This window comes from Vidua macroura, chromosome 9 (genome assembly GCF_024509145.1).
Source record: "Vidua macroura isolate BioBank_ID:100142 chromosome 9, ASM2450914v1, whole genome shotgun sequence".
In the NCBI taxonomy this organism is placed as follows: domain Eukaryota; kingdom Metazoa; phylum Chordata; class Aves; order Passeriformes; family Viduidae; genus Vidua; species Vidua macroura.
The window spans coordinates 25,321,694-25,346,888 of record NC_071579.1 but is presented as its reverse complement, the minus strand read 5'-3'; the positions used below and the strand labels follow the sequence as shown (position 1 = coordinate 25,346,888).

The 25,195-nt window shown below is 48.2% G+C and overlaps 1 protein-coding gene across 1 annotated transcript; it reads right to left on the bottom strand.

The window, feature by feature from the left end:
* Nucleotides 1–1,124: 1,124 nt before the first annotated feature.
* SLC5A9 (solute carrier family 5 member 9) lies at nt 1,125–21,806 on the bottom strand. Its single transcript, XM_053984979.1, has 14 exons — nt 21,630–21,806; nt 20,884–20,955; nt 19,023–19,127; nt 17,033–17,197; nt 14,378–14,483; nt 13,728–13,808; nt 12,769–12,974; nt 11,813–11,948; nt 10,854–10,961; nt 10,521–10,671; nt 9,300–9,468; nt 8,559–8,774; nt 3,036–3,174; nt 1,125–1,573 (listed from the first exon to the last, which is right to left on the bottom strand). Exons 1-14 carry the CDS (start codon nt 21,789–21,791, stop codon nt 1,365–1,367), a joined length of 2,025 nt encoding a protein of 674 aa, XP_053840954.1. The 5' UTR covers nt 21,792–21,806; the 3' UTR covers nt 1,125–1,364.
* Between the last annotated feature and the right edge of the window lie 3,389 nt (nt 21,807–25,195).

Below are 25,195 nucleotides of genomic sequence, written 5' to 3'. Positions count from 1 at the left end.
TCACTGCTGGTAACTTGATTTTCTCTAAATGTTTTGAGGCCACCCTCTAATCTGGGCGCTGCCTGCTTGAAACTGAGTATTGGAAAGGCAAGACCAGGTCTGTGTCGTGTCCCTCCTCCCGTGGGGATGGACAGGCAGCTCGTGGTGCTGAGAGGTCCTTTGTTCAAAGAAATCTCTGTGTTCCTCTTAGAATGAGCAAATGCTTTTACTGACCTGCATGAGGCCAGCACAGACCCCATCCAGCTCCATCCAAACTGAGGAGAAGCAGGGAAATCATGGCCCAACTTTCCCGTGCCTGGTGGAAACAGAGCCTTGTTTCTTCCCTCCTTGCTGGCTCATGACTCATTTTCTTCACCTTTATGGTGCTGTGCTTCTCTGTGTGCCCTCACCTCCCCACCCCCATGGTGACTTGGACCTGCCTTTTGGATGCAGGGTCACATCCCGGTGGGCATTTTCAGCCTTCTCCAGGCACAGATCTTAACAGTGGGTGCTGCTGTCTCTTCATGGTTTCAAAGACTTTGACATTACGTGGTGGCACCAAGATGGGTCAGAAAAGCCTGAACTTGCTCAAGAAAGTGAGATCCTGATCCAGGCCCCAAGGAAGGATATTTCTTTTCCCTGCCACAGCCAGGTCGCTGTGTGCCAGGGAGCCCTTTGTGTGTCAGAGCAGGACAGATCACCACAATAACCCAGAGCCAGGACTGGCTTGGTTACCCAGGCACCTTTATTGCTGGAAATGCTGTTAAGGGGCAGCATCAGCCCTGTGAGCAAACAGGCTCAGGCTGGCTGGTGTAAGCCCAGCCCTCGTGCAGCAGAGGGGGCAGAATGGGGGGCTCAGGGAGCAGGAAGAAGCCCCCTGTACCCACTGCTGATGCCAGTGAGTGGTGGGGTGGGAGGGGTCCCACACAGGTTGTGGGGAGGCTGTGGGAGCCAGGGTTGTCACAGCTGAGTTAATCCAGTGGTCCCCAAATGATCCCATCTGAATTTTGGCCATATAAAAAAACACAGCTAGTGTTTAAGTCTCCTTCCCCTAAGCACAGCAGTGCAAAGTCAGCCCTGAGAGAGGCCCCAGCCATGCCACAGCTGGGCTTTCCAAAGCCTTTGCTCCTTGCTGGGCTCAGCTCTGCACCCTTAAACTTGACCCCAAACCTCCTGACTTGTCCCACGTGCTATCCCACACATCCCTTGTGTCCCAGATGTGACCAATGCTGAGATTTGGTCACCCCTCATGGAGAAACTGAGCCCCACAGTCATTCCCAGCAAGCGGTGCCTCCAGGGAAAGGCTGTGCTGCTCTGTCACCTGATGCTCCCAGCTTAGACAGGAAGGTGAGAGCAACCAAAGCCACGCCATTCCCGACCCCAGCTCAGCCAAAATATGCCCACAGGAAGACGTTGGTGGCCATCAGGAGAATGGCACTAATATCACACACAATCCTCCACTGGGGCTTCTCCTCGATGCTGGTGAGTCTGTGCTCCAGGGCAGCGCTCTCCTCCTGGGACAGGGTGGGCGTGGGGCCGGTGGGCAGACAACAGAACCACATGTACAACGTTTTCCACCAGGGATGTTTGGCTGCTGCGAGAGAGGGACCAAAACTTGGCTGTTGGAATCTACTGGGACCCTTCCCTCCCCTCTCCCAGTTGTTTGGAGGTGCATTGGCCAGTCTGGAGTGAGACTTGAGAGGGACCTTGCATGGGAGATGCAAAATAATGGAAAAGGAAAAGGAAAAGGAAAAGGAAAAGGAAAAGGAAAAGGAAAAGGAAAAGGAAAAGGAAAAGGAAAAGGAAAAGGAAAAGGAAAAGGAAAACTTCTCCCTAGACCATGTACAGCACAGCCTGATTGCAGTGGGTTGATTGCACCAATCACTCGTTAGTTAATTAACAAACCTCTTCCCCCTCCTCCCCAGCCCAGATTTCATCCGCTTTTAAAAATTCCTGACAGCATGGTCCATTTAGAGATACCCCAGCTTGTTTATTACACATGGCATGCCAGGTGAAGTGTGTGCTTTAATTGTCAGTCCTGTGCTGTGTGTATTTCACTCCCTGTTCTTTCCAAATATAACCTTTTTTGAAATACAGGATGTTATAGGGCCTTGAAAAAAGGTGTTACTCAGAAAAAAACCCTCATTAAACTGTCAACCGCTGTGTTTCACATTTCCTTCCTCATCTCTGCTAATTACCAAAATACTAGGATATCTGTTTATAAAAATCTGAGCTAGTGAAGTGAACTAGGAATTGACAAGAAATAAGAAGTAATGCTGAATAACTGCATTCAACTTTACCCCAACTTTACTTTATTTGGGATATTTTTTATTTACTCTATTGGGGATTTGTTTAGATGTTCACTTCTGTTTATTCTGTGATTGGTTCCTGTGTCCTTTGGACTGACCAGAAATGGAAGAAGTGAAGAAATCTTTTGTGTGTCTTTATTCTGCTGCTCTGAACTTCTGTAACCTTCGAAAGTTAAGCTCAAAACCAGAAAGCTGCATTTTTAATAGATTTGCAGAATAAAGCTCTGTCCACTCTGAAAAGAACTAGCCTATGTAGCATCTCCTGCTACTGTTCTGTCTCCTGACAACTCTTTAAGTTCACTTTGCTCTGCTTTCCTTCCTATTAAATACCTCTGGTAGGACACAGAGCTATTTAAGGTCTGAGTTTTAACCATGGCTTACATCTAAGGGAAGATGGAAAGATCCTATTGGCATGATGGAAATGAGAAAAGTGAGGCCTGTGGGTTCATTCTAGGGCATCCACAAAGTGCATATGTCTGCTCCCAGGCTCTCTTGGTCCCCTCAGACTGTGCTGCTATTTTGGTGCTCTTTATTTCAGGGATGGCAGCTCTTCTGAGCCATTCAGAGGGATGTTGGGAGGACCAAGAACCACAACACTTTCATTATCACATCCTTAAAACTGTAAATACAAGCCCCGGCTCCAGTGAATGGACCAGGTGGCTCCTCATGAACTTTGGGGACTTTGATGGGATCCTGGCTGTGCATTCCCAGGCACGTGAGTGTGTTTGTTCATAGAGAGAGCCCTACCTGCCTCCTCCTTATCATCTGAAGCTGCAGTTTCCACCAGGTCCTTCTCACTCTGTTCTGGGTCAGTCTGTTCTTCACCGTTTTCCAGGTTTATGGCAGGTGCCTTTTTGTGCCTGGTCCACCACATGAGGCCATCCAGCTGCAAAGTGGGACAGAGAGAAAGTGGTCACTGCCTGTCTGTCCCAGACATCTCCCTCCTTGGGGGGCACAGGTCCAAGGTGATGCTGAGGCCTGTTTGGGGTGATCTCCCACTTTCCCTCCCTTCCTTCCTGCACAGGTGTCCATACCCTGGGTAAGAAGGTTGGCACCATCCAGCTGGAGTTGAAAATCTGAGAAAAAATGTGAAATAATCTGGTTTCTTGCCTTCCATTTTTTTACATAACTTGTTCTGTCCCTGTGTCTGAGGAGTAACCCTTTAGTAGACATTGGAGAAGCAGCTTCCTATTTGCAAGGGTCATGTGAATGATCTGAAACAATGATGGTCTGCATCCAGAATGGCAGCCCTCCAACAGGGAAGGGTAATAAAGTCAAATAAATAAAAATAAATCAAAAAAGAAGCCAAGACACCCTCTCTGGATACAGTCAGTCACAGACAGCTGTTGTGGCCACAGAAGATCTTTGTTAAATTCCAGATTTCTCTGATGGGCCAACACAAGCCATTGCCTGTCTCTGCAGAAAGCCACGAAGGACGATCAGCCTGCTTTACAAATGCCCAAGTTCTGAAACTCTTATCCCAGAACAAGCCTGAAATTCTCCCTGGAACACAGGGGGTGCACAGGAGACATCGATCTTGCAAACCTCAGTGGCCCTTTGGCAGCTGTGGGGTGATCACACACCCCAGGGCTTGGAGATTTGGGGTTAAGCCAGGCCTGCTGCTGCTGTGGCTGACCTTGGCATGCCCAGGATCCCAGTGGCTCTTCCTGACCCCTGCCCTGGCCAGGCCAGGCAGCAGGGACAGGCTCATCCATCCCTCCCAAAGGCAGCTGCCAGCTCCAGCCCAGGCTGCCTGGCAGAGGGGCACAGGGGGGACAGTGCAGAGGTGCAGTGGTGACAGCAGGGCAGGCAAAGTCACACACGTGCCCCAGGAGCAGCTGCCTCCCTGCTCTGCCCGTATGGAAATGAACTTCCCCAATGGGTCATTTACAAAGTAACGTGAGTTTAATTTTTGAATTTTGCACACACAAATCCAGGCAGAAGCCTCCAGCTGACACAGAATGTTGCATAATTTCCAGAAGATTTATAGCTTTATTTAAATCATTTTCAACCAAGATGAGCATTGGGCAGGGCTAATCTTTCTTGTCATGAAGTGCTAAATTGCTCTGATTTGATGATCCTCGTCTTTCTCGGGGATTCTTTTTTTGGTTTTTTTAGGTCACTTAGGAAATGTCACTGGAGCATAGTAAAGTTCCAGGGTACTAAAGGATTTCCAAAACTTTTTTCCTTTTCTTTCCTCTTCTCATGTGTCACTGAACCACTGTCTCCGCACATTGCAGCAAAATCTTCAAGGGCTGGGGTGTACCTAGGGCTTGGACTCCAGCAGAAGGATGCAATTCCCAATGGAAAGCAGCATAGACACAGGGAACCTCATGGCATCACCCCCCTGACCCACCCAGGAGCTGGTGCCTCTTCCATGGCCAATAAAGCCAACCACCACCCTGCAGAGCTCCTGTTGAGGCAGTTCACCAGCACTGCAGCTTTGAGCTCGCATGGGTTTGGGCTGGCTGCATTCCTTGAGATCCCCCTTCTGCTCTTTGCCACTGGGGTGGGGCAGAGCAGCAGCTCTGTGTGGCCATGGAGGCCTCCACGGGGCTGGCTGGGCTTGCCTGGCACAACCTCCCAAAGGGATGGGGAGGGGAGGCAGATGGGACCTTGGAAGTGCTGCCTGAGGCCACCATGTCCAAGGGCAGGGGAGCAGGAGGGTCCTGGGGGGCCCTGTGGCTCTGCTCCCATCTGCAGAGTCACCCCCGGGCACTGTGTCCCCCCTGTGTCCCCCCCGTTTAGTTTGCTCCTGCCAGCACCCACAGAGCTGAGCGTGTCTGGCTCTCAGTGCCACCAAGTGATGCTGTGGGAGCTCCAGCTGCAGCACCTCAGGGCTCTCAGGGTGGGCTCAGACCAGCCCAGGTGGGCTTGGTGCTCCGCCTAAGCTGTGCACCAAGAGGAGCCACTGAAGCCATGCCTCAAGACACAGGGAGAACATCCCAACCCCAGAGTACAGCGGGTGGAATTGCCAGTCCCTCAGCCTGTCTGGGTGACCCTGACCCCTGGGGAGCTGGCCTGCTGGTGCAGCACTCAGTGCTTGCTGGGCTGTTCCCCTCCCTCTTCTCCCTCACAGTCTCCTTGGGCAAGGGAGTTTGCAAGAACTCAGCAAAGTTTTCCTTTTGTTGTTTGTAAACTAGAATAAATCCTTCCGTTCCGAAATGCCATCTGGCACCTGACAGTTGTGTTTCAGCTTCACAGTCTCAAATTTAATTGTAAGCTCTTTTGCAGGGTTTTCAAGGACGGCGTGACACAATATGGACTACCTACAATGAAGACATATGAACTCTGGAGCATACCAAACAAATTCTTTGCATACTTGTTTTCCAGCACAGCATCAATCACCACAGGGATGGGAGAGTGTCCAAAACAGCAGGAGAAAATGCTACAGCTTGCAGTTCTCAGATTGTAATTCATTTAAAGCCAGGAACATTAGCCGTACCACTCTAACATCAGATACAAATCTCTTTTCTCCTTTTGCCCATTTACTATCTCAAAAGCATTGAGATTCAATATTTAAAGTTGTCCAGTGTAGATCCTCAGCTGGTGCAAAGTAACATAACTGTGCTCAACAGCTGTTCCTGGTCTTTGAAGGCAATGGAGCTGTGGTGATTTACATCTGCTGAGGTATGATCTATCACTGTATTTCCTCGGCTTTGTCTTTGCTGCCTTGTTTTTCTGCTCTTTTTGCTTGACAAAACAAATGACACAATTCCTAGCTCTCGTACTGTGTCTTTCATCATTCCATCCCCAAGCACTGCAGTTAAGGACGAGCAGAACCAGCCCCGTGTGAGCCTTAGGGGAGAAACACCCGAGTCTCAGGAAGGGACCAGGAAGCACCAGAGCTTCAGAGATCCTCGTGCAGGACACTCAGCAGTGTCCCCCTCCCAGCCACTGTCATAAGGACACTCAGGCTCTTCACCACAGGTTTGCCCACTTGCATGCCAAGTAAATAATGGCCAAACACAAAGGCCAGGTGCCACTTTCTACCCAGACAGTCAGAGCCTGGCACATCCACCCTGATCTCCACCTCCTGCCCTTCCTTCCCCAAAACACTTCTGTCCCTGAGCCAGCACAGCACAGCCACAGGTTCACTGGAGATGAGGGGGCAAACCATGAAAAACCATGTCACCAGAACTGATGGTCCAAACCCACACCTCTGCTCATGTCTAGGCAAAACCTGGGGTGAAGCTGACCCAGGAAAATGAAAAATTTTGGTCTCAGTGCTGCCCACTGAGATTCGTGCCAGATAGGAAGAAACCCAGCAGAGTTGTCTCCTACTTCAGTTAAACCCCATGCCTTTCTTTGGATCTTCTCTGAGGAACAAGGGCAGACTTTTCCTGTTGAAATCAGGATAAATAGTAGAAACTGAATGGAATCAGAAAAAAAGAAATGGGGATAGACTCTCCCATGCCTACTGAGCTATGGAAAGAGGGAATGAGCTACTGATTAGTGGCACGAATTTCCTGGCAGTCCATCCCATTTTCCTTGTGGTGGGAAGATACTGAGGGGTAGGGGGCACATGGGATGGTCACCACAAATATCAGATGATTGATCTGGGTCTCTGTGTCCAGCCTTTCACTGCCACAGGCAGTATCATTAATTCTCGTTCATTTTCTACAACAAAATCTCTTACACAGGGGTCAAGCACTGAGCTCAGCACTATGTGGGGTCCATGGCATACCAAAAGGCTATCCTGAGCATCTCTATTGAGAACATTTACCTCAAAAAGCCCAGCTGATGTTAGCTCCTGGCCAGTGCTGCCCTTCAGCAAGCTCTCCTCCCTCCCTGGCTCTCCAGAGGTACCTGAGGCAGGGCAGCCACCACCTCTCATCCTTTGTTCCTCTGGGATAATAGACAAAATCCTGCCCTGCCTGACCATACCCTGGCTCTTTGAAGAATGTGTTAAATAAGATCACTTACATCCAGCACCTATAAACTCACACATTTCAGTAGAAATACCACTGAAAATCTCCCCTGGGGAATCTAAGATCGTAACCTCTCTTTCTCTCATTCTTTTATAGTGGGGTCCATGCTGAAATGCCCCTCCTGGAAGATGTTTGAAATGTTTTCATACCTCAGAGGTCAGACTAAAAAGCCTGGAGGTGCTTGGGCCAGTTTCTCCATCTCCTGAACTGCTGGTTTGATGCTCACTGTTCACCAGTGCTGTGTTAATGCATCTTATCTTGCTATTGCTGTGGGCAGGGAGCACTGCACATGTTTAGCTATCACAGGTCAGATGATAAGTGGGAACTCATTAAACCGCAGTAATTAATTGCTGGCAACCATCTGGCCACCCCTGAGCAGTCATGAACAACGTAAGCAGCAGAACTAATGGTGCCTCCTTGCCAGTATTTCTCTCTCCCATGTGGATCCTCTGATAGCTAATAAAAGCTGAGAGTTTATCTCCAAGCAGACACAAAGCCAGCCTCTCTCCCTCCTCCTCTCCCCTATCTGAGCACCTGCTTTCATGTAATCTTCAGGAGCGGGGTCTCTTTGACACCTATAACATTCCATCAAACATTGATGGAGCTGGTTAATGCCTTACAAGTTATGAGGAAGCAACAGATTGATGCCATCACAGCATTTTCTCTCTCATGCAGTTAGATAGGAAAAAATAGGACTTTTTAATCTACCCAGTAACCTTTGCTGAGAGGTAGGTGGCAGTTTTGTTATATTGGCAGCTGCTTTAAAACTTGGGACTGGAAAGAATTGCTTTAAGGTTTTATAATATAAAACCTCCCAACTCTGCACCATTTTAATGTGTTAAGTAAAAGAAAGTTGCTCTTCCCTCAAAGTTATTAAATTTAATTGAGATCACATTGGGACAAAATGTTATTTTCCTAAATGCCCATGTTGCAAAAGATATTAATCTAGTTTGCCTGCAAGATTGATGCTGGCTCTGCTGAAGCAGGCTAGATACTACAATTAGATAGATTTAATTCCTCCTCAGCAGTGCTCTGTAATGTGATTTCATCTCCTTCCCCTTCTTCTTTTCTTTCTATTCCAGTTATGATGGGCTGTGGTGTCTGCCCTGCTCTGGGCACAGCATGGGAACTCACACCCAATTTGAAGCACTCAGTGCTCAGCAGCATTAACACTCTGTGATCTGGGGAATAGGGAGAGTTGAGGAGCAAGGGCTTCTTGGCAGCATATGCATCACACACCATTTCCTAGCCACTGCAGGAACAGGAAAGGGCAGATCTTGGGGAATTTTGGTATCCAGATGGGGGCTCTGGGGAAAGGGTGTCACTGCCACTCACTTACCTTTTCTTCAGGGATCGGTGGGGTGCAGAGGCTGATGAGGACGATGACAATGGCACTGAGGACACAGAGGATGAGGGCAAAGTAGAGGTAGTGCACATCCTTTAGCACAGCTGGTCTCCTGTCCTCCTCCCCGCAGGACGGGGCGCTATAAATGAACTCCATGATCATCCGAACCAGACCAACGGCAAGCCCAGCCACGAGGCCCCAGAAAGCACCCTGAGAAAAGGCAAGCACGGAGAAAAGGTCACTGCAAATTACCTCTGGCTGTAGTTTTCCCTCTCCTCTCCCTCTTTCCCAAGACTATTTATGCCTGATGGAAATACACACTGAGGTGCATCAAAGGAGAATTTTTTCAAGCAAAAAAATCCTCATTTTCTCTCGTTGCCCTTGAACATGGAGCACACAGAGCACAAACAATGCAAGAATCTCCTCCTAACAACACTGCTCCAATGAGACTTTGATACATCATCTCTAAATGGCAGAACAACTTCCCTTTCATGCTTTCAAATGGGACTGCCAAAAAGTACCACCTGCAGTGACTTCTTTGAAGCAAACCCACACCCACTAGAGACTGGGCTAAGATCCACTAATGCATGCCAGGAAAGCTTGTCTGATTGTCACTCTTGAGCTGGACTGGCTCCGAGTTTAAGGAGTTCAAAGGCTAAGTACTGAGGGAAGAGATATTTATTTATTTTATCAAATTAAATACATGTATCAACTGGTTGTTGACACTTCACTTACAGGCTCATTAATCCTCTTGCAGAAGATTGCCAAGATGAAGAGGGCTGTGATTGGTGGGCACAGATAACTGGTTATGGACTGAATGTAGTCAAAGAGCTTCCCACTGTTGGCTGACTGAATGATTGGGATCCAGAGAATGCTGATGACCACAAGGATGAGGGTGAAGATTCTGAAAGAGAAGGATAAAATTGTATTAACTCTGCAGGTAGATTTGCAGGAAAACACATTCCCAGTTGTTATTGGAATTTTCTAAGAAAAAATCCACAGATCACTCTCAAGAACCTTTCCTTGTGTACACAGGAAAAGAGAAAATTGTTCTCCCGATGTGAGCCTGGTGTGTCCTAAAGTGTGACATGGTCTTCAATGACCTTGCTCTTGGATATGACAGAAAGAGGGAGATGGTAGCTTGTGAAAGCAATCTTTCTGCCACCTTTCCAAGCAGGTAATGTGCTCAGTCTCTTGCCTTTGCCAAATTCCAACTCATTTGCTGCTTATTAAAATTGTGCTTGGGGTCTCAGGTGAATATTGTAACCTTCCTCTGCCTTTGCACTGTGTGCCACAGAGGTTTGTCCTTATTGCTGAACAAGAGGTACTTGTCCTCTGCCCACCCTGCCATGGTGAAGTGTGAGTTTGCCTGCAGCCTTCAGCCACACCTCAGCAAAATTTAGACCTTAATGCTCATGACTGGAGAGCAAAACCTCCACACTGAATGCAGCCCAAATTCCCCTGTCTGGAGGAGAACTTCATATGCCCCTGACATAATGCAGCACCAAGGCTTATCTGCAAAGGACACTACAACTTATCACAGAGACAGAAAGCTGGGAGGCTCAGCTCTGCACTTTTCCCCAAAGAAAAAGAAAAAAAAAAGTAATTGCAACATATCGCTCCTGTCTGATGCAAAAATAACATTTTTATAGACCTCTGGTGACAATGACTCAAGAAGATTTTTGGCTTTTCTAAAAGTTACGTTTAAAGCAGTATTTATAATAAGTTTAGAGAGAAGAGAGGCAATTATCTGCTTAGCTCAGTGGAACACTCAGAGTTTCTCCTTGACCAGGCCTATCCAAGATGAAGCTGGAATGCACAACGCTCTTTCCCAAGCTGTGCTCCTGCTCTGTATTGAAGGCACCAGATTTTTCTCAGTGAGTCCAGCCTGGAGGATGTAAAAGCTGCTCTCAGAACAGATGATGAGAGGAACGAGACATAAATAAATGCAAGGACCTGCCCACAATCATCAGCTCCTGCTCGGAGGCCTGCCTGCGGAGCCGCTGCCAGATGTCCACAACGAAGAGGGTGCTGCTGCTGTTGAAAACGGAGGTGAGGGAACTCATCAGGGCTGCCATCATCACTGCAATCATCAAACCCCGGAGCCCTGCGGGAGCCAAACACAGAAAGAGAATCAGGACTGGGCCCTGGCCCTCTGAGTGCTGTTTTTTCCACCCTGCTGTCTGGTATCTGCAGTAAGATTCCCACATCCTTAGGATGGGTAAGAGCAACCTGATCCCCCCCGTGCAGAGCCTGGCTCAAGCCCAGCTCCACAAGGGTGTTCCTCACCATCAGGCATGAGTTCAATGACCAGTTTGGGGTAGGCAATGTTGGAACAACCCACAGCAGCTCCACAGATCCTTTTGCAGATGTCTGGGTCCACGCAGGCCACTTCATCTGTGGAACACAGGGAAACAACAAGGAGTCAGTGCAAACCCCAGTTCAGATCAAGGGAACAAATCCTGATGCCTTGTGCAGTTTCATATAAATTCAGAGATGGAATACAGCTACAATGGGTGGAGCTGGACAATGCTTTATATCATATAATAGAGGTGAAACTTTGAGATGACATTTTCAAATTCTGTTCAGGATACAGCTGAAACTCTCCTGGGTGTTGCATAACTGTAATCCTTGATGATTTGTCACTTGTGGGAACTGGACTATTTCCATGAACCTGTCAGCTGGGTTCCCAGGGATTCTGGAGGCTCACTTACTCCTATTTAGGAAATCTGGGAAATAAGCTCTTTTCTCTGGGAGTGGTCCTTCTAACCAAGTTATTCCTCCTGGAAAGGGAAAGGCTCTGGAGAAACCAGCAATGAGAGCTCCTTGGGATATAAGGGAGGTTCATTTAGCCTAATCCACCAGGACCTAAATGAATCTGTGTGGTAGGTTGCTAAAAGGCTCCAAAATACCTAATGGATGCAATCCATAGGATCTGAAGGACAGCCTCAGTGCTCCATGAATTTAATTTCACTGACTCCCTCCAGATGAATGCAATGTCCACAGCATGGAGCTATATGCCCCCAATGGCAAAGTATGCCTCTTATGGCTACTCCTGGTGATTTCTGCCACTGTGGGAGAGCTGGAGGTGGAGGGAGGGCTTGGGAACACCATGGTGCAACAAGAATCTCTATGAACATGCCTGCAGGACAGCAGTTTCTAAGATGTAAAAGTGCTGGCACACCTGTGTGGGATTAGTGGTCACATCAGATATGGAGCCCTGTGTCAAGGAAGATGGGAAGGCTTACCTGGGAAAAGAGCTCTGCTGATCATTCCTGGCATGACAAGGAAAAACACAGGGAAGAGTTTCAGATATCCTGCCAGCACAGATCCACCTTTGGCATGGGAGAGGTTCTTGGCAGAGAGAGACCTCTGGACCATCACCTGCAACCAGTGCAGAAAGGGAGCAGAGAATGAAACAGGAGCACAGCAGAGAGAGCAGGATCCATTCTCTCTGTCTCTCCTTCTCAGGGATGACTTTCATCCTGCAGGATCCCACAGTGTTCTGCATGCCAAGGACAGCTTTCCCACCTCACTGACTGCAGCCTGCTGCCACCACTCAGAGCTCAGTCCACAGGCTACAGGAGAGGGCAGCGTGGAAATTTCCTTTACAGGAATAATTTCACCCTTGACTGAAATGAAGCCACCTTGAGGGCTGGAGACAGCAACTGTATGGCAGCAAATGACACGGAATGAAGCAGACTGTGGGTGTTTTGGTAAAAGCTCAGTGGTGGGGTTTCATAATTATCCCATCTGAAAGTACAGAAGCACCGTGTCTCAAGGAACACACGCAGCTTTCCTTGTTTGTAGCTTGAAAAGGAATAAGGGACACGAGACATCTGGGGATATGAATGGAGGAATATTGTCTGGAGGTCTACTCAAGGTCACAGCACAGCCAGCACCAGATTCACATTTTTATATCCTTGTCATGCTAACTGCATGAAGATTCCCAGTACTCACCAGCCCACAGTGGGATAAAGATGGATGAAAACAACCTGTTCTCACTGCACTAAGAAGTGCATAAAATTAGCATCTTGCTGAGAAGGTGGAAAGAGTGAGACATTCTGGTCTAGACCAGTAAAAAAAGTAGCAAATCCTGCACACTGAGGCACACTGATTTTTCAGCTTACAGATCCACAGACTGAGGAGTGGACTGAAAATAACTCTGTGGTGGTTTGTATGCTGAGGGAAAGATTTTATTTACCTGGTCAGTGCACCAGCACCAAAGAGCCACCACAGTGAGACCAAATATAAGGCCAGGCCAGGGAATGTCTCCTGTGATGGGATCCCTGAACAAATGAAAGGCATCTGCACGTGGGAGGTGACAGTTTGTGTTTGGGACCGTGATCTTTGGTATTGCTGTGCTGTATTTCTCCTTAAGTCCTTCATACCAGCCAACTTTTTCAAACCCTGTAAAGAAAATGGCAGTGATTTAAGGGCTGTTGCATCATGCAAAGTTATTATCTAATCTGAGTCTCGTGATTACTTTTCTTTTATCTTCCTCTTATCTCCTTTACTTTTCATTCCATCCTTGCTTTTTGCAAAGTTTCTACAGAAGTCAGCTGGATTTTGCCCAGAGTCCTTGTGGTTTAAACAATACATTCTGGAAGAGGATCAGTGCAGGAAAACCTCCATGATCCTAATCCCTGCAATGTTATCAGCATCTAGTTTTACTTATACACCTTCCAAAAGCTAGAGCAGGAAAGTATAACATGAAAAAAGATATACCTAGTTTAGATATTTCTGTTTGCCAAGAAGGCTTAAAACGAAGACTGATGATGGTCATTTCCCTGTTGCTCTTTATTTTTTTATAATGCTCAGTTGCACCCACATGAACTCCAAAAGTCAGCAGTGGAAGTCAGCAGGGTTACTCTGAATTGACATGGGCTTAATGAGAGCTGAATTTGGCTCTGAGAATGTGATGTTCCAAAGTTCTTTGGCAACCCCAGTGAGGTGAAGATATCCAGAGCCTCACCTCCATACAGTTAGTGCAAAGGATGAAGAAAGTATGATGGCTTGGAGAATGAGACTTGTGCTGGCACCACTTTTGTGAGTGGCTAAAACTCATTTCTGCACCACATGAAAGGGTGAGGCACCCTGCTAAGGTCTAGTGGCCTTGGGACCACTAAACTGCTGTGTGGTATCACTGCAGGTTCCCCTTACCTATGAACATGAGGACCAAAGCTCCCAGCACCATGATCAGGGTCTGCAGCACATCTGTGTAAATCACAGCAGTCAAACCCCCTGCCAGGAGAACCAGAGACAGCAGTCAGCGTGTCACCATGCACAGGGAAACACCTCACCTGGGAAAAAGCTTTCTGTAGCCCCAGCCCTGTGATTTCAGGACACACCCACTGGGAGAAGCTGGCACTTAGCTGGTCCTCTGGAGCCCACAGCTGTCACAAGCCCTCCCAGGAGGAGCAGTGTGGAAGGTTTTCCATGTTCATGCGAGAACTTGGAGGCAGCTCAGTATCTTAAGAGCTAAAGTTGGTAATTTTGCAGAAAGGGAACAAAATAGCCAATTTGGGCAGTGGTAACTTCCTGCACAGAGGGAGCCAAGAGCCTTATGCAGTGTTAGAAAATCCTCCAAAACCAGTGATGTTCCCCCTGTACCACTTTCCCATGGGCCAAGAGGGGAGAGGGGAAGAGTCAAAGGTCTCCAACAGCTGGGAGTGACAAGGCAAGTACTACCAGCAACTGGGGCAATCTCTCCCTCAGACCAGGACCTGAATACTCTTTCCCTTCTGTAGGAAATGGGAAACTTATAACCTAGGCTTCAGTTTATAATGTGCCATTTAAAACCAGCTATTTACCAGCTATGGTGTAGACAGCAGTCACTGCTAGCAGGATCACAGTGGACAAGTAGAGGTTCCAGCCCAAAGCAGTTTGGATGAACAATGCTCCAGCAAAAATGTCTGTCTGGAATAAAAAAAAAAAACAAGGGCAGTCTGGCATTAGTAGTGCTTTGTGTAAGTAAAATCTAATAAAGCAGCCTGCAGCCCTCTGCAGCTGAAAGCATTGACAGGGGAGGACACCAGCAAGGTGAACTGAAGGGGAGGAGAAGAGCTGTTGGGACTCTTGGCTCTGAACCTTGTTTTGCTGTAAGGAAAAACTTTCCTCCAGGTCAGAGCTTTCAGGATCCAGGAGAGCAGGAGGGTGAAAATGAAGGTGCTACACCAAGGGACTAAAAAGTCATCAAAATAAAGATCATCTTGAGTCATAGAATCCTGGCTGGCACAGAAAAGGACTGGTGTAAATCGTCACCTCTTTTGGTGACTGTGAACACATCCCTGGACAGCACAGCCCATGTATCCACAGGCAGACACAGGAGGGAAAGAGGAGGAGACAGCAGAGACCTTGTTCTTCCCAGGGCTACCTCTTGGTGGCCTCATGGTCCAGAGACACTCCCTCTTGAAAGACTCTTTCTGATATCTTGTACCATGATTTGTTTATCTGAGGTCAACAGGTGGTTTTTCTGTTCATGCAGTTCAGCATATTAAAGTGACTCCAGAAAAACAGATTATACCTGCTGAGGACCTCACTAGAAACACAGAAAGTCCCATCAGCTGTGTTTTGTTTGGCTCTTCTGGCAGAGTGACACCAGAAACCGGGTGAAACCTGGAATTACACGATAACATCATTCAAAATTGCAGAAGGTGATATGGGAGATGTTTATGTTGGGAAAGCAAGGTAGAGGGACACCTGCAAGTCCGGCATGGGGTGAGATACAGGTGAAGACCTTTACCAAGGCAGACAGAAGGGATGGGGCAAGAATTCCATTTGCTGTATCTGAAATGAGCACCTTAAAAGCAAGGAGCCAGTGCAGCCCCTGACCTCTGTGTGCCTGAGACACAACAGGCACAGCCAGAACTCCACAGGAATCCCTGCCCCTTCTGGGGTTTGGCTTCCCCGCAGGAAACACAAGCACCTCCATAGCCGTGCAGGATCAGTCCTCTGACAACACTGTTTATTGAGATCTCTGTTTTCTTTGCAAGCCAAGAAGACTCTGCAGTGCCCTGGTTGTTGACCTATGTTTGGGCAGAAAGCACAGGGAGAAAAATCCTCCTTGTAACCAAGTGCCTGCTGTCCAGCCAGCCGCTAAATGAGCTCTCCACAAACAATAGCTCTGCTTAATAGAAAGCACCTGTCATGGCCATAAACTCCTCCAGCCACATCCGTCAGCCACGCGTGAATTGGCTGCACAGAGGAGAAACCACTGAGATGAAACAGCAGTGATGGGGGCCAGGGTCCTGCTCTGAAAAGCACTGGCAAATGCTGCTCTGCTGAAGGTCACTCTGAAAGACAGCTCTGTTTCATACCTTGTCTGTGTGGCTGTGCTCACTGTGGGCTGCTGCAGGAGAGAGTTGCCATTTATCCCTCACAGGTAAAGAGGCTTTAAGTGTCTTTTTGCAGGACCTCACTCATTCTGTCACCCAGGGCTATGCTCCGGTCCCACAGAGCAAAGCTGGAGGCAGTGGTGACAGCAGTGGGTGACATGACCAAGAGCTGCCCATTAGAGGGGGAAATCTATCCCACACTCCCAGCCTGGAACTCCTCTTAATGCCCCTCCCAGGAGCTGAGATATAATAAGCCTGGGAGAAGGACCTTGAAGTCACATGAGTGTTTTATCTCCAGTCAGTGTCTCCCAAGGCAATTTGACATCTGAATATTTCAGAAGGGTCTAGTGAAAACTGGCCCTTGTACTGACCTTGGGATAATCAGCTGGAGACAAAGGACTGACATCTTCAGTCCCTGTAATGGACTCTCAAATACACTTCTCTCCCTCCAAGGGCACAGGTAGTTCTTAGTAAATATCTGAGCATAATTTCTGTTTCTTTGTGAATGGCATTTAAAAGGGGGAAATACCCAGTATAGCCCAGTATAGCTGGGTTTTGGCTACCAGCAGGGTACAATGCTACAAGCAATTCAGAAAAGATGCTGCATTTTGTCTTAAGCCAGAACCTACCTCCCTTTCACTGTTCCCTTTTTGTGCAACACAAGTGAGAAAGAAAGAGGAACAACCATAAAATACCTAATGCGGAAAACTCAACTACAAGAACAACAGCAGGTTTATGATAATTTAAGAGAATTTCATCTCTACAAGATGCAGCCAGCCAGATTTTCACATGGGGTAATGCAGCCCTTCCTCTATCTCTGATGCCTAAGGTTTGATGTGATAGAAGAGGAAAAGCAGGCAGACAGCCCACAGTACTTATACTGTTTAGTAATTAGTTGCACATCCCTGTAAAGTTCTCACTGTGCATTGCTGTTTAATGAGGGCTCTGTCCCTCTCTTAGGAAAGGTCTCCATGATCAATACAGAGGCAAGAGCAGCACAGTAACACACTGCAGCTGTTCCTGGGAGCAGGGCTGATCCTTTCAAGGAGCTCTCTCTGAGCAGCCCTGCCTCGTACCAGGATGCCCTATCCCTGCCCTAGACACGAGGGTGGCGTTCAGCTGGATACATACGGATATCCTGGTGGATATATAGAGAATCAGGGACAGCACAGACATGTAGATTTGCAGCCTCTGCCCTCCAAACCTCTTCTTCAGGTACTCAGGCATGGTGACAACTCCTGCTGTGATGTAAACTGGCACGAAGATCCAGCCGAGAGCCAGCAGTGGCCAGATGGCCTGTTAAAGAGACAGAGAATAAAGGCACAGGATTCAACACATGGGAACAGCTTTTCCCCCTGTTCTGTCAGTAGCCATCCTGAAAAAGCAGAAAGGTACAGTGCCATGAGATGTATTTAAGCAGACTGACTTTTTCTCCCTTCTCAGAAGATGAGCCAGCAGCTGGAGGAATTATTACAGTTCAGTCAAAAGCTTTTGAAGTTCCCCTCCTAAGGACTCTATTTCTCTCTGTCATGGGTGTCACTTCCTCTTCCATCCCCTGGTCTTTTGAGCAAGGTGGTGTATTCTGTTGCTCTGGATCTCTGAAAGATGGTGGTGTATTTGGTGGCCTTTAAAACCGCTGATGCTGTGACAGTGAAGAGTTAAGTGATTCAGAGCAGGATGGGAGCATCTGTTTGTTGCTCGATTAGCAAGTGATGAGGCTGAGGCAGCAGACTGTCCCTGCGGAGCATAAAAATAAGCAACAGCAAGACTCTGCTGGGATGTTCTTCTTGCAGGCTGGTGCAGATGTGCTTCTGTCACTGGTAGATAAAGAGGCACTTTAGCTGCTTTGCCACAGGTGAAGAGTCTTTTGGAAAGCGTAAAGGCATTCCTCATGTATTTCTTCTCTGATTCCCAACAAAAGCCCAAACAGGAGAACTTAAAGGTAAATGAAAGCCATTGGATCATCAAACCTCACCCCTCCTGGTTGTCTCCAGCCATTATCTGTCATCCTTATATTTGTTTTGATCAGTTATTTAAGTTTTCAGAAAAAACCTGATCTCTGTGAGCAGAGATTGTGACTGACTGAGAGCAGCCATTGGCGCCTGCAGTGGCAGAGACTGGCTGTGATGAAAGATGCTCATATGATCCCTCCAGCTGAATGATGCCCCATGGCACAGGGAGAGAGTAATGGCACATGTAAGTTCTCTTTCCAATCTGAAATAAATTAATCTGAACACATGAAGTTAGATTTGCCCTGAAATACAATCTTGTTTTTATGATCTTCTAAAGTGACTTGAATAGATTTCCTTTGAGTACACCAATATTATGTCCTACATGCACCAGGCTGAACACAGTCTCTGTTTTCTTCACAAAGGATTTAAAGGTGACCTTAATGGTCTAGAAAAAAACATTGCAGTGAATACATACCCCAGGAGAGAGCTTTTGGTGGACCCTGCCTGTGCTTGGCACTCCTAACACTCTCTGCTGAGGTAGGCAAGAGATTCAGAGTAAGGCGAGTGATGCTTCTTGTGAGGCTGGCACTAATCTCACTCCTCATCAGCTGAGAAATTTCATTAGCACCACACACCAAGGGCCTGGTTTTCATGCTCTTGTGCAGAGTCAGTGGCAATTTTCCAGGCCACTTCAACAAGGCAGAATGAGACCTGCCTTCACACCCGGATGTTCACCACAGAGATGCCACATTTTGGCAGCTGCCAGGTGAAGAGAGTGATGCTGATTTTCATGGATTTACAGTGAATATGGGAGCACATGCTGCTTCTTTTTGCTTTTTTTTTCAGCTCCCTGCACCCAGAATCTTGCTATTATCCAAGTACCTTTCCAGTATTCATTATCCTTTATTTTATCTTCACAAGTGCAGACTAAAGCTTAAAAATAAGGCCATGCACCACTGGGAAGGCCAAAGAGCGAATAATTCTAGTGAATTCCACTTAAACTAAAATAAAGATCTCATGTTTCCAAGGCTGTCGGAATGTCTGCAGGCTTCTCTCCTGAGAGTTGAGCACTTGTTGCTGCTGATACTGTTAAACACCTGATTCTGGAGAGAAACCCCAATCCGTTTGTAGACAGTGACATCTTAGTTGACAAGAGAACTGACACTTACATTCCACTCGAAGCCCCCAACAGCGAGGCCCCCAGCTGCTGCCGTGCCCGCCAGGCCGATGAACGAACCGCTGCCCACATCGGTCGACATCAGGGATGCTCCAATCTGGAGCACAGGGATAAAACTGAGCAAGTCACTTTGAGGAACTTCTCTATCAACCCAAGCATTTCCCCCAGGAAGGCTCTTTCCCCGGGATCTCATCTCCTTGTGGTTAGGCAGCTGACGGAGAGTTGGGTTTTCCTTCACCTCTTGAAAAACCCTACATTTTCATATCTAAAAGCACATTCCTGCTCCCTTCCACTGCCCCCACTGCTGTGCAAAGCTTAATCTCAGAATCAGGGCTCACTTTGCCAGTGGTTCTCCTGAGAAGCACGCCTGTTACAGGGGCACAGCAGAGGGAGGGGAGCCTGGTGACTCCTCAGTGTCCATGAAATGTGGCGGATTTCTCCATTCCCATGTTAGGCAGCTACAAGGTGCCATCTCTGGCCCTGCTGACCCTTGCTCTGCCTCCCCATGTCTTGAAATTTAATATCAGGTCTTAGCTGAGGCTATTTAATGCACAGCTGAAACCTGTCACTCTCATAAAAACAATAATAAAATGCAGATAAGCCAGTCATGTACTCAAGGTGAAGGCCACAAGGAGCTGAGCCTGCAGGAGAGCTGCAGAGGTGGAATCAGCTCTGACAAACAAATCTGAGAAGTGAACAGCATTAGAGGCTGCTCTGAACCTAAAAGAACTCAGAAGAGGCAAGAGCTGACCTGTAACAGCCTCTGTAGCCACCTGTGGTTGGAGCCAAAGCAGTGAGGAGGCTTTGGGATTTGTGTGGGGGATTTTTTTAATATTTAAAAAAAAATAAAAACAAAACAAAACAAAACAAAAAAACCCACCAGAAATCTTGTTTAAAAGAACAAGATTGGGAAAAAAATATTCAACTTTAGTATCTTTTAATTTCCCTCCTCCTAATTAGAGAAAACCATCAAGCTAAGCTTTTGCATTAAATGTTACTTGGCTGAGACAGAAGTTTAAAGAACGTTTAAGAAATGACAGATTATAGAGAGGTGTATGTGTCTCTGGTGGAAGAGGCTGAAAATCTAGCCTAGAGAATTTATGGGCAATGCACAGCCAAAGGAAAAAAAGAAAAAACCTGTTTTGGTTGAGAAGTGCATTCCGTTACCCACGACTCACTGGAGAGATATATGGTTCTAGAGTCTGGCATTGGCTGAGAAGAATCTTTATTCCTGTGGCATTTTTATTCCTTTCCAACTCTAAATTATCTTTATATGTACCTTTCACTCCCAAGAAAAGGCGCCTTCAATAGATTATTTTTTCCTTCACAGTGAAGATTTATACTTCAGTGGTTTGAAGTTTATATCCTTTACATCGTTAGTCAATAAACTCAACTCTGCTCTAAAATAGCAAGGCCTCAAAGTCCTGGGATTAGGGATTATTTTTAATTCAGTGTCTAAATGCTCTTTACTGGATAACACATTCCTAGATTACCTAATGCTGCCATGACTTGGGAACATCAGTGGTGAGTTCAAGCCAAAAAGTTTCCAACCCAGCTAGGCAGCCAGCATTCCCCAACTTTCATCAATGGGAACATTTCTATTGCTGGCTTTAGCAGAGAAACTGAGAGTTGGAAAACCCTGAAGGTGCTGAGCTGCCCTTTTGGCCTGGCAGCTCCGTGCTGCAGCCCACTGGCAAAGATGAGTAGGATGATTCCTTATGGATCCTTCATCTGTCCCCTTCATCTCAAGACTACAGTCAGAACATGTAAAGCCTGGGTCCCCTCACCAGACCTGCTCTCACACCTGGAATTGCTTTCAAACCATGAGAAACAGAGAGAAGCATTTCACTCACAGGCCACCAAGACATGGATCGTCCAGCCAGAAAATATCCTCCAACAGTCCCCCGGCTCACTCGTATCGATGACTGGAAGCACAGGAAAAAGAACAGGAAAAAGTGTTTTCCTCCATTCACCCTCCTTGAGTCAGACCAAGCCCGGAGAATCCTTAGTGCCTGGCCTCAGCACCAGCTCCAAAATAGTTTTATGGATCTCTTAAGTATGCCAGGCTTCACACACTGCTTCTGCCCCTTTTTGTGCAGGATTCTGACAGTTGTGCTTTGGAAAGAACCTGCTTGTACCTGTTTAATGTACCAACTGGGGAAGAAAAAACAGTTCAGCCAAGCAGAGCGCAGTAGATGTCTGTGACAAAGGCCTTTGCCAAACAACACGAACAAATCATTAGCAACAATCTTTCCAAGGTTTTTAAGGTCCCATTTTAGTCTTCTCCAGCACAACCTTGGCTTTTCTTTTGCCTCCTGCCTGTCCACACCCAGATCTGAGACTGCTCTGCAGCACAGGAGTCGAGCATCATTCTCAGAACAACCTCCAGGGAGTGATCCCACAGTTGTCCCCATGCGGGGTGGATGTGAAGGCTCGTAGAAGGATTCCTGTCACCCCCAGATTTGCTCCACAGGCCGTGGAATAAGTTGTGCAGAGGATGTGATTTGCAGGCAAACCTCTTTGTACCCAGGAGGAGTCCAGGGGGTATGAAAGCCTCTTGGCTCAGGCAGACCCAAACCCGACCACCTCAGGGGCTCACCCATATCCCGACAGCAAGGATAAAGGCGAAGTACAGAGCCACCACGACGATGTCTGCCACTGCAAAGGCTGCTGCCGTGTCCCCTGGCAGCCCAGGCAGCTCCGTGCTGGCTGTGGTCGGCTGGCTCATGGCTGTGAGCAAACTGGTGATTTTCTCCCTCATGCTGGACTTAAGTGCACGTTGGCCTTCATCGTTTCCCTTGTAATAATTAACAGGGCCAAGAAGATGTGAGTGGGGAGCAGAGGCCAGGCAGGAAGGACTGTGACTAACATTTCTCAGTAGGATCTTGGTCTCCATGGCTCATCAGAGAGGGCCACCACACAACTCTGTGGTGTAAGGATTCCTCCCACTTCCCCTCGTGTCCGTTTACCAGTGGTGCTTTCTCCTGCCCATTTATCCATTGGTGACACCCACTGGGATGTAGGAGATGGTTCTGCTTTGAGGTCTGGGGACTGCCTGGAGAAGGCTTGTGCCCCACAGCCAGCTCTGGAATGGCTCTGCCAGCCCCAGTAGGAACCTTGTGTCCCAGGACATGGGCAGGAAGGAGGAGAGTGCTGGACCCCATGGCATATCAAACTGTGAACCCAGGCCTTCAGCAGGGACATTTCTCATCCTGATTTGCAGACAAGGTGAGCACCCTCCAGCATGAGCCCCCTGAACCAGGGCACAGGGAGTGGGTCACACCAAACCTCTCCTCCTCTGTTGAGACAGCTTTGGGAGGATCACAAAAGGTTCCTGCTGGGGATGTGACCACTGTCCCTGCCCACAGCCAAGGGAATGACACATGCTGCTGTTCCGTGGCTCCCAGCCCTGCTGCAGCAGCCCCAGGCAAGAAGTGGGTGCACAGTGCAGGGTCCCAGCAGCAGGGCAGCGCTTATCTCCTGCTCTGTGCACTGCTGGGCCAGCACTGGGGGCCATGCACGCCCAGGAGATGCAGTGCTCCTTGCCCTGGGTACAGATCTGGGACTTCACATGCTCAGGAGACAATAAAAGTGCATCACAGCTGACAAGCAAACAAGCAGCCTTGGAGTGAAAGATATGACAGCAGCGTAAGCCAGCACGTGCGATCTGGCAGATCTCTGTTGATTCAGAGGGTGGCAAACTCTGTCTCCCACTTCTCTCCAGGGATCTGGTGAGGGACCTCAAGTGTGCAGCTTACCTGCAGCAGCAAACCCACTCTCCCCAGCTGTCAGAGGGCTCAGAGCCTCTTGGCCACATGGGAATGCTGAATTTTGCTTGGCCAAAGTGAAGAAATGAGTTGGTTTAAGTTACCTGTGCTGGTGGGAGCGGTGGTGGCAGCAGAGGAAGTGCTGGGCATCACGGAGAGGGGTGAGCCTGTGGGCACAGGGGACAAAGCCATCCCCACACTGTGTCATCCACGGCAGGATCAGGTGTTGGCAGAGGTGTTGGCTGCACTCATGGGGGCAACTGGCACAGAGAGCTGAGGAATACAGATCTTCATCCTTTCCCCATTCCTCCCCTCCTGAGACCTCACTCCTGTACCTTCCAAAAAAACACTCCTCCTCCCTCCAGGACTCACGTCCTGGTGCCTGCCTGGCTTTTTGCAGTCTTTTTGTTGTCTTGGTGAAGGCTGAGAGCAGGGCTATCAAACAGGGGGCAGAAGGCAGCCCCTGAAGCTCACATGGTGTTGCTGGGGCCACCTTGTCTCCTTGGCCAGAGACAGCCCCATTGTCACCGAGCCCTGCATCCATGGCTTCTCCCAGCCCTGCTGTGGTGCCCAGCAGAAGTGTGGGGCGGGCTGCAGAGTTGCAGCAGCCCTGTAAACGCCACAGTTTCAGCAGTACCTGGGAGCTGCAGCCGGGCAGCCAGACCCTGCAGCACAGTTAATACACTCTCCTCTCCTTGCAGCAGAAGTGACAGGACGTTTAGTGTCCCCTTGTGGGGTGTTCACCCTCACTCCTGTCACAGAGGCTGAGAACGAGCCCTCCAGGGACTGGAAATTGTAAGTGGCGTTTCAAAGGGTGCAGCTCAGAAAAAATAAAAAGGTGCTGAAGAGCAAGTGTTTCTGGGGCAAAGGATGTTCGGTGGAGTGACAGGCAATTATTTTCACAAATGTTAACGAATAAATGGACTTCCTCTTCATTACCAAGCTACTTCACAGTCATCAGCAAATAGTTCCAATGACAATTAGTGAATTTCTAAGTGGATTGAGAAATTGGTTTATACACAGATACCGATGCAATGAGGTGAGGTGATAGCCCAGCCTCCCTCCTTACCTTTCCTCCTGGGGGATTTTCCTGTGTGCTGAATGGGTGAGGCATTCAGCTAACCATTATTTTCTTCTCAGCTCTTTCTCAGGGGAGCGACTCTTGAATGAAATCCAACAGTTTAATTTTGGTGTGATATGAATGGGCTTTGAATGTATTTAATGTTTAAAGGCAGCTATTCAGCTCGGAGCCTGCTCCAGAGGAGCAGCGGGAAGCAGAGCAGACCCCCGGGAAGCGCAGTGGTGCTACCACGGCTCTTTTCTTCCCTCTGCAGGCCACACTCTGATTTTCACTCCTGGACTGTCCCATAAACCTGGCGGCATTCCATCACTTCAAGACTCCTTGCGCTACTTTTGTTTGGTTGTTTGTTTAACCGGGGTGAGTTAGGGACACCTGTGCTGAGGCAGGGATAAAATGCCATGCAGAGGAGCCAGGGAAGGTGCTGGATTCAGTGGGAACCTCAGCACCTTGTCAGGCTGCTCTGAGCCCTGCCACATCAGGGGGAAGCTCACAGTTCTGGGTGCTGGAAACTGCTCCTCTCCATTCCTGGAGATGGGCAGAGCTCCTGTGCAGGCTGTGTGGACTCAGTTCCAGCCATGCAATGCAGGTGGGCTCACATGGGATGTACTTCCCCTGTTTGGGCTCCCTTGGCAGGGAGCTGGGAGCGTGGATCTCTCCCAGCAAGTGGCACTGACCATCTCCTACCCCCTCCTCACTCTCTCCCTGATCTCTACAGAGATCACCTGTAGCACTGTGGGCCCATAACCCTGGCCTCTGCCTGTGGGCCAAGGACAGCCTTGACAAACAGCACAGTTTCAAGTTACCACACAGCTTTTGCTGCACCTAAGTTAAGTGAGTTTAGTGAGAGGAGACACCTTGGGCTAAGCGTGGTGTTAGCAACCAGCCAGTCCAGGATGAGGTGGACTACTAGGAGTGGAGTCTCATCCCGGCTGTCTTTATCCAGATGACTCATTTGCTGCCCCAAACAAGAGTTTTCACCTCCCTGTTCAGCTGAACAACCTCCTCTGATTGCCCCTTCCATCCCCACACATCCCACTGGGAAACTTCTGGGAAATTAAGGTGAGAAGACACAGAAGGAGTTTCAGGTCACACTTCCAGCCATAGCTGCCTAGAAGAATCATTCTAGGACCAAGCAGACTTAGGCTGGAAAAAATATGTCACATTTACTGAGTGACTTTTTTGACTAACAGCCAAACTTTGAAAAATATTAGCAAGGGTAAAACATTAAGTGACAGAACAAGGACATTTTAGATGAAGGATGTTGTTCTCCCTTTAATTTACTCCCCTCTACAGCTTTGCAAAGATCTCAGCAGAGTA

What these genes read in the sequence shown, in the direction of transcription:
- SLC5A9 (XM_053984979.1), bottom strand. Translation starts at nt 21,791, where the DNA reads ATGAGGGAGAAAATCACCAGTTTGCTCACAGCCATGAGCCAGCCGACC. An exon ending in CATTGAACTCATGCCTGATG is followed by an intron (nt 10,672 to 10,853) that starts GTGAGGAACACC and finishes TGGCTCCCGCAG; the next exon opens with GGCTCCGGGGTTTGATGATT. An exon ending in GAGCTGATGATTGTGGGCAG is followed by an intron (nt 9,469 to 10,520) that starts GTCCTTGCATTT and finishes CTTCTCTTTCAG; the next exon opens with AATCTTCACCCTCATCCTTG.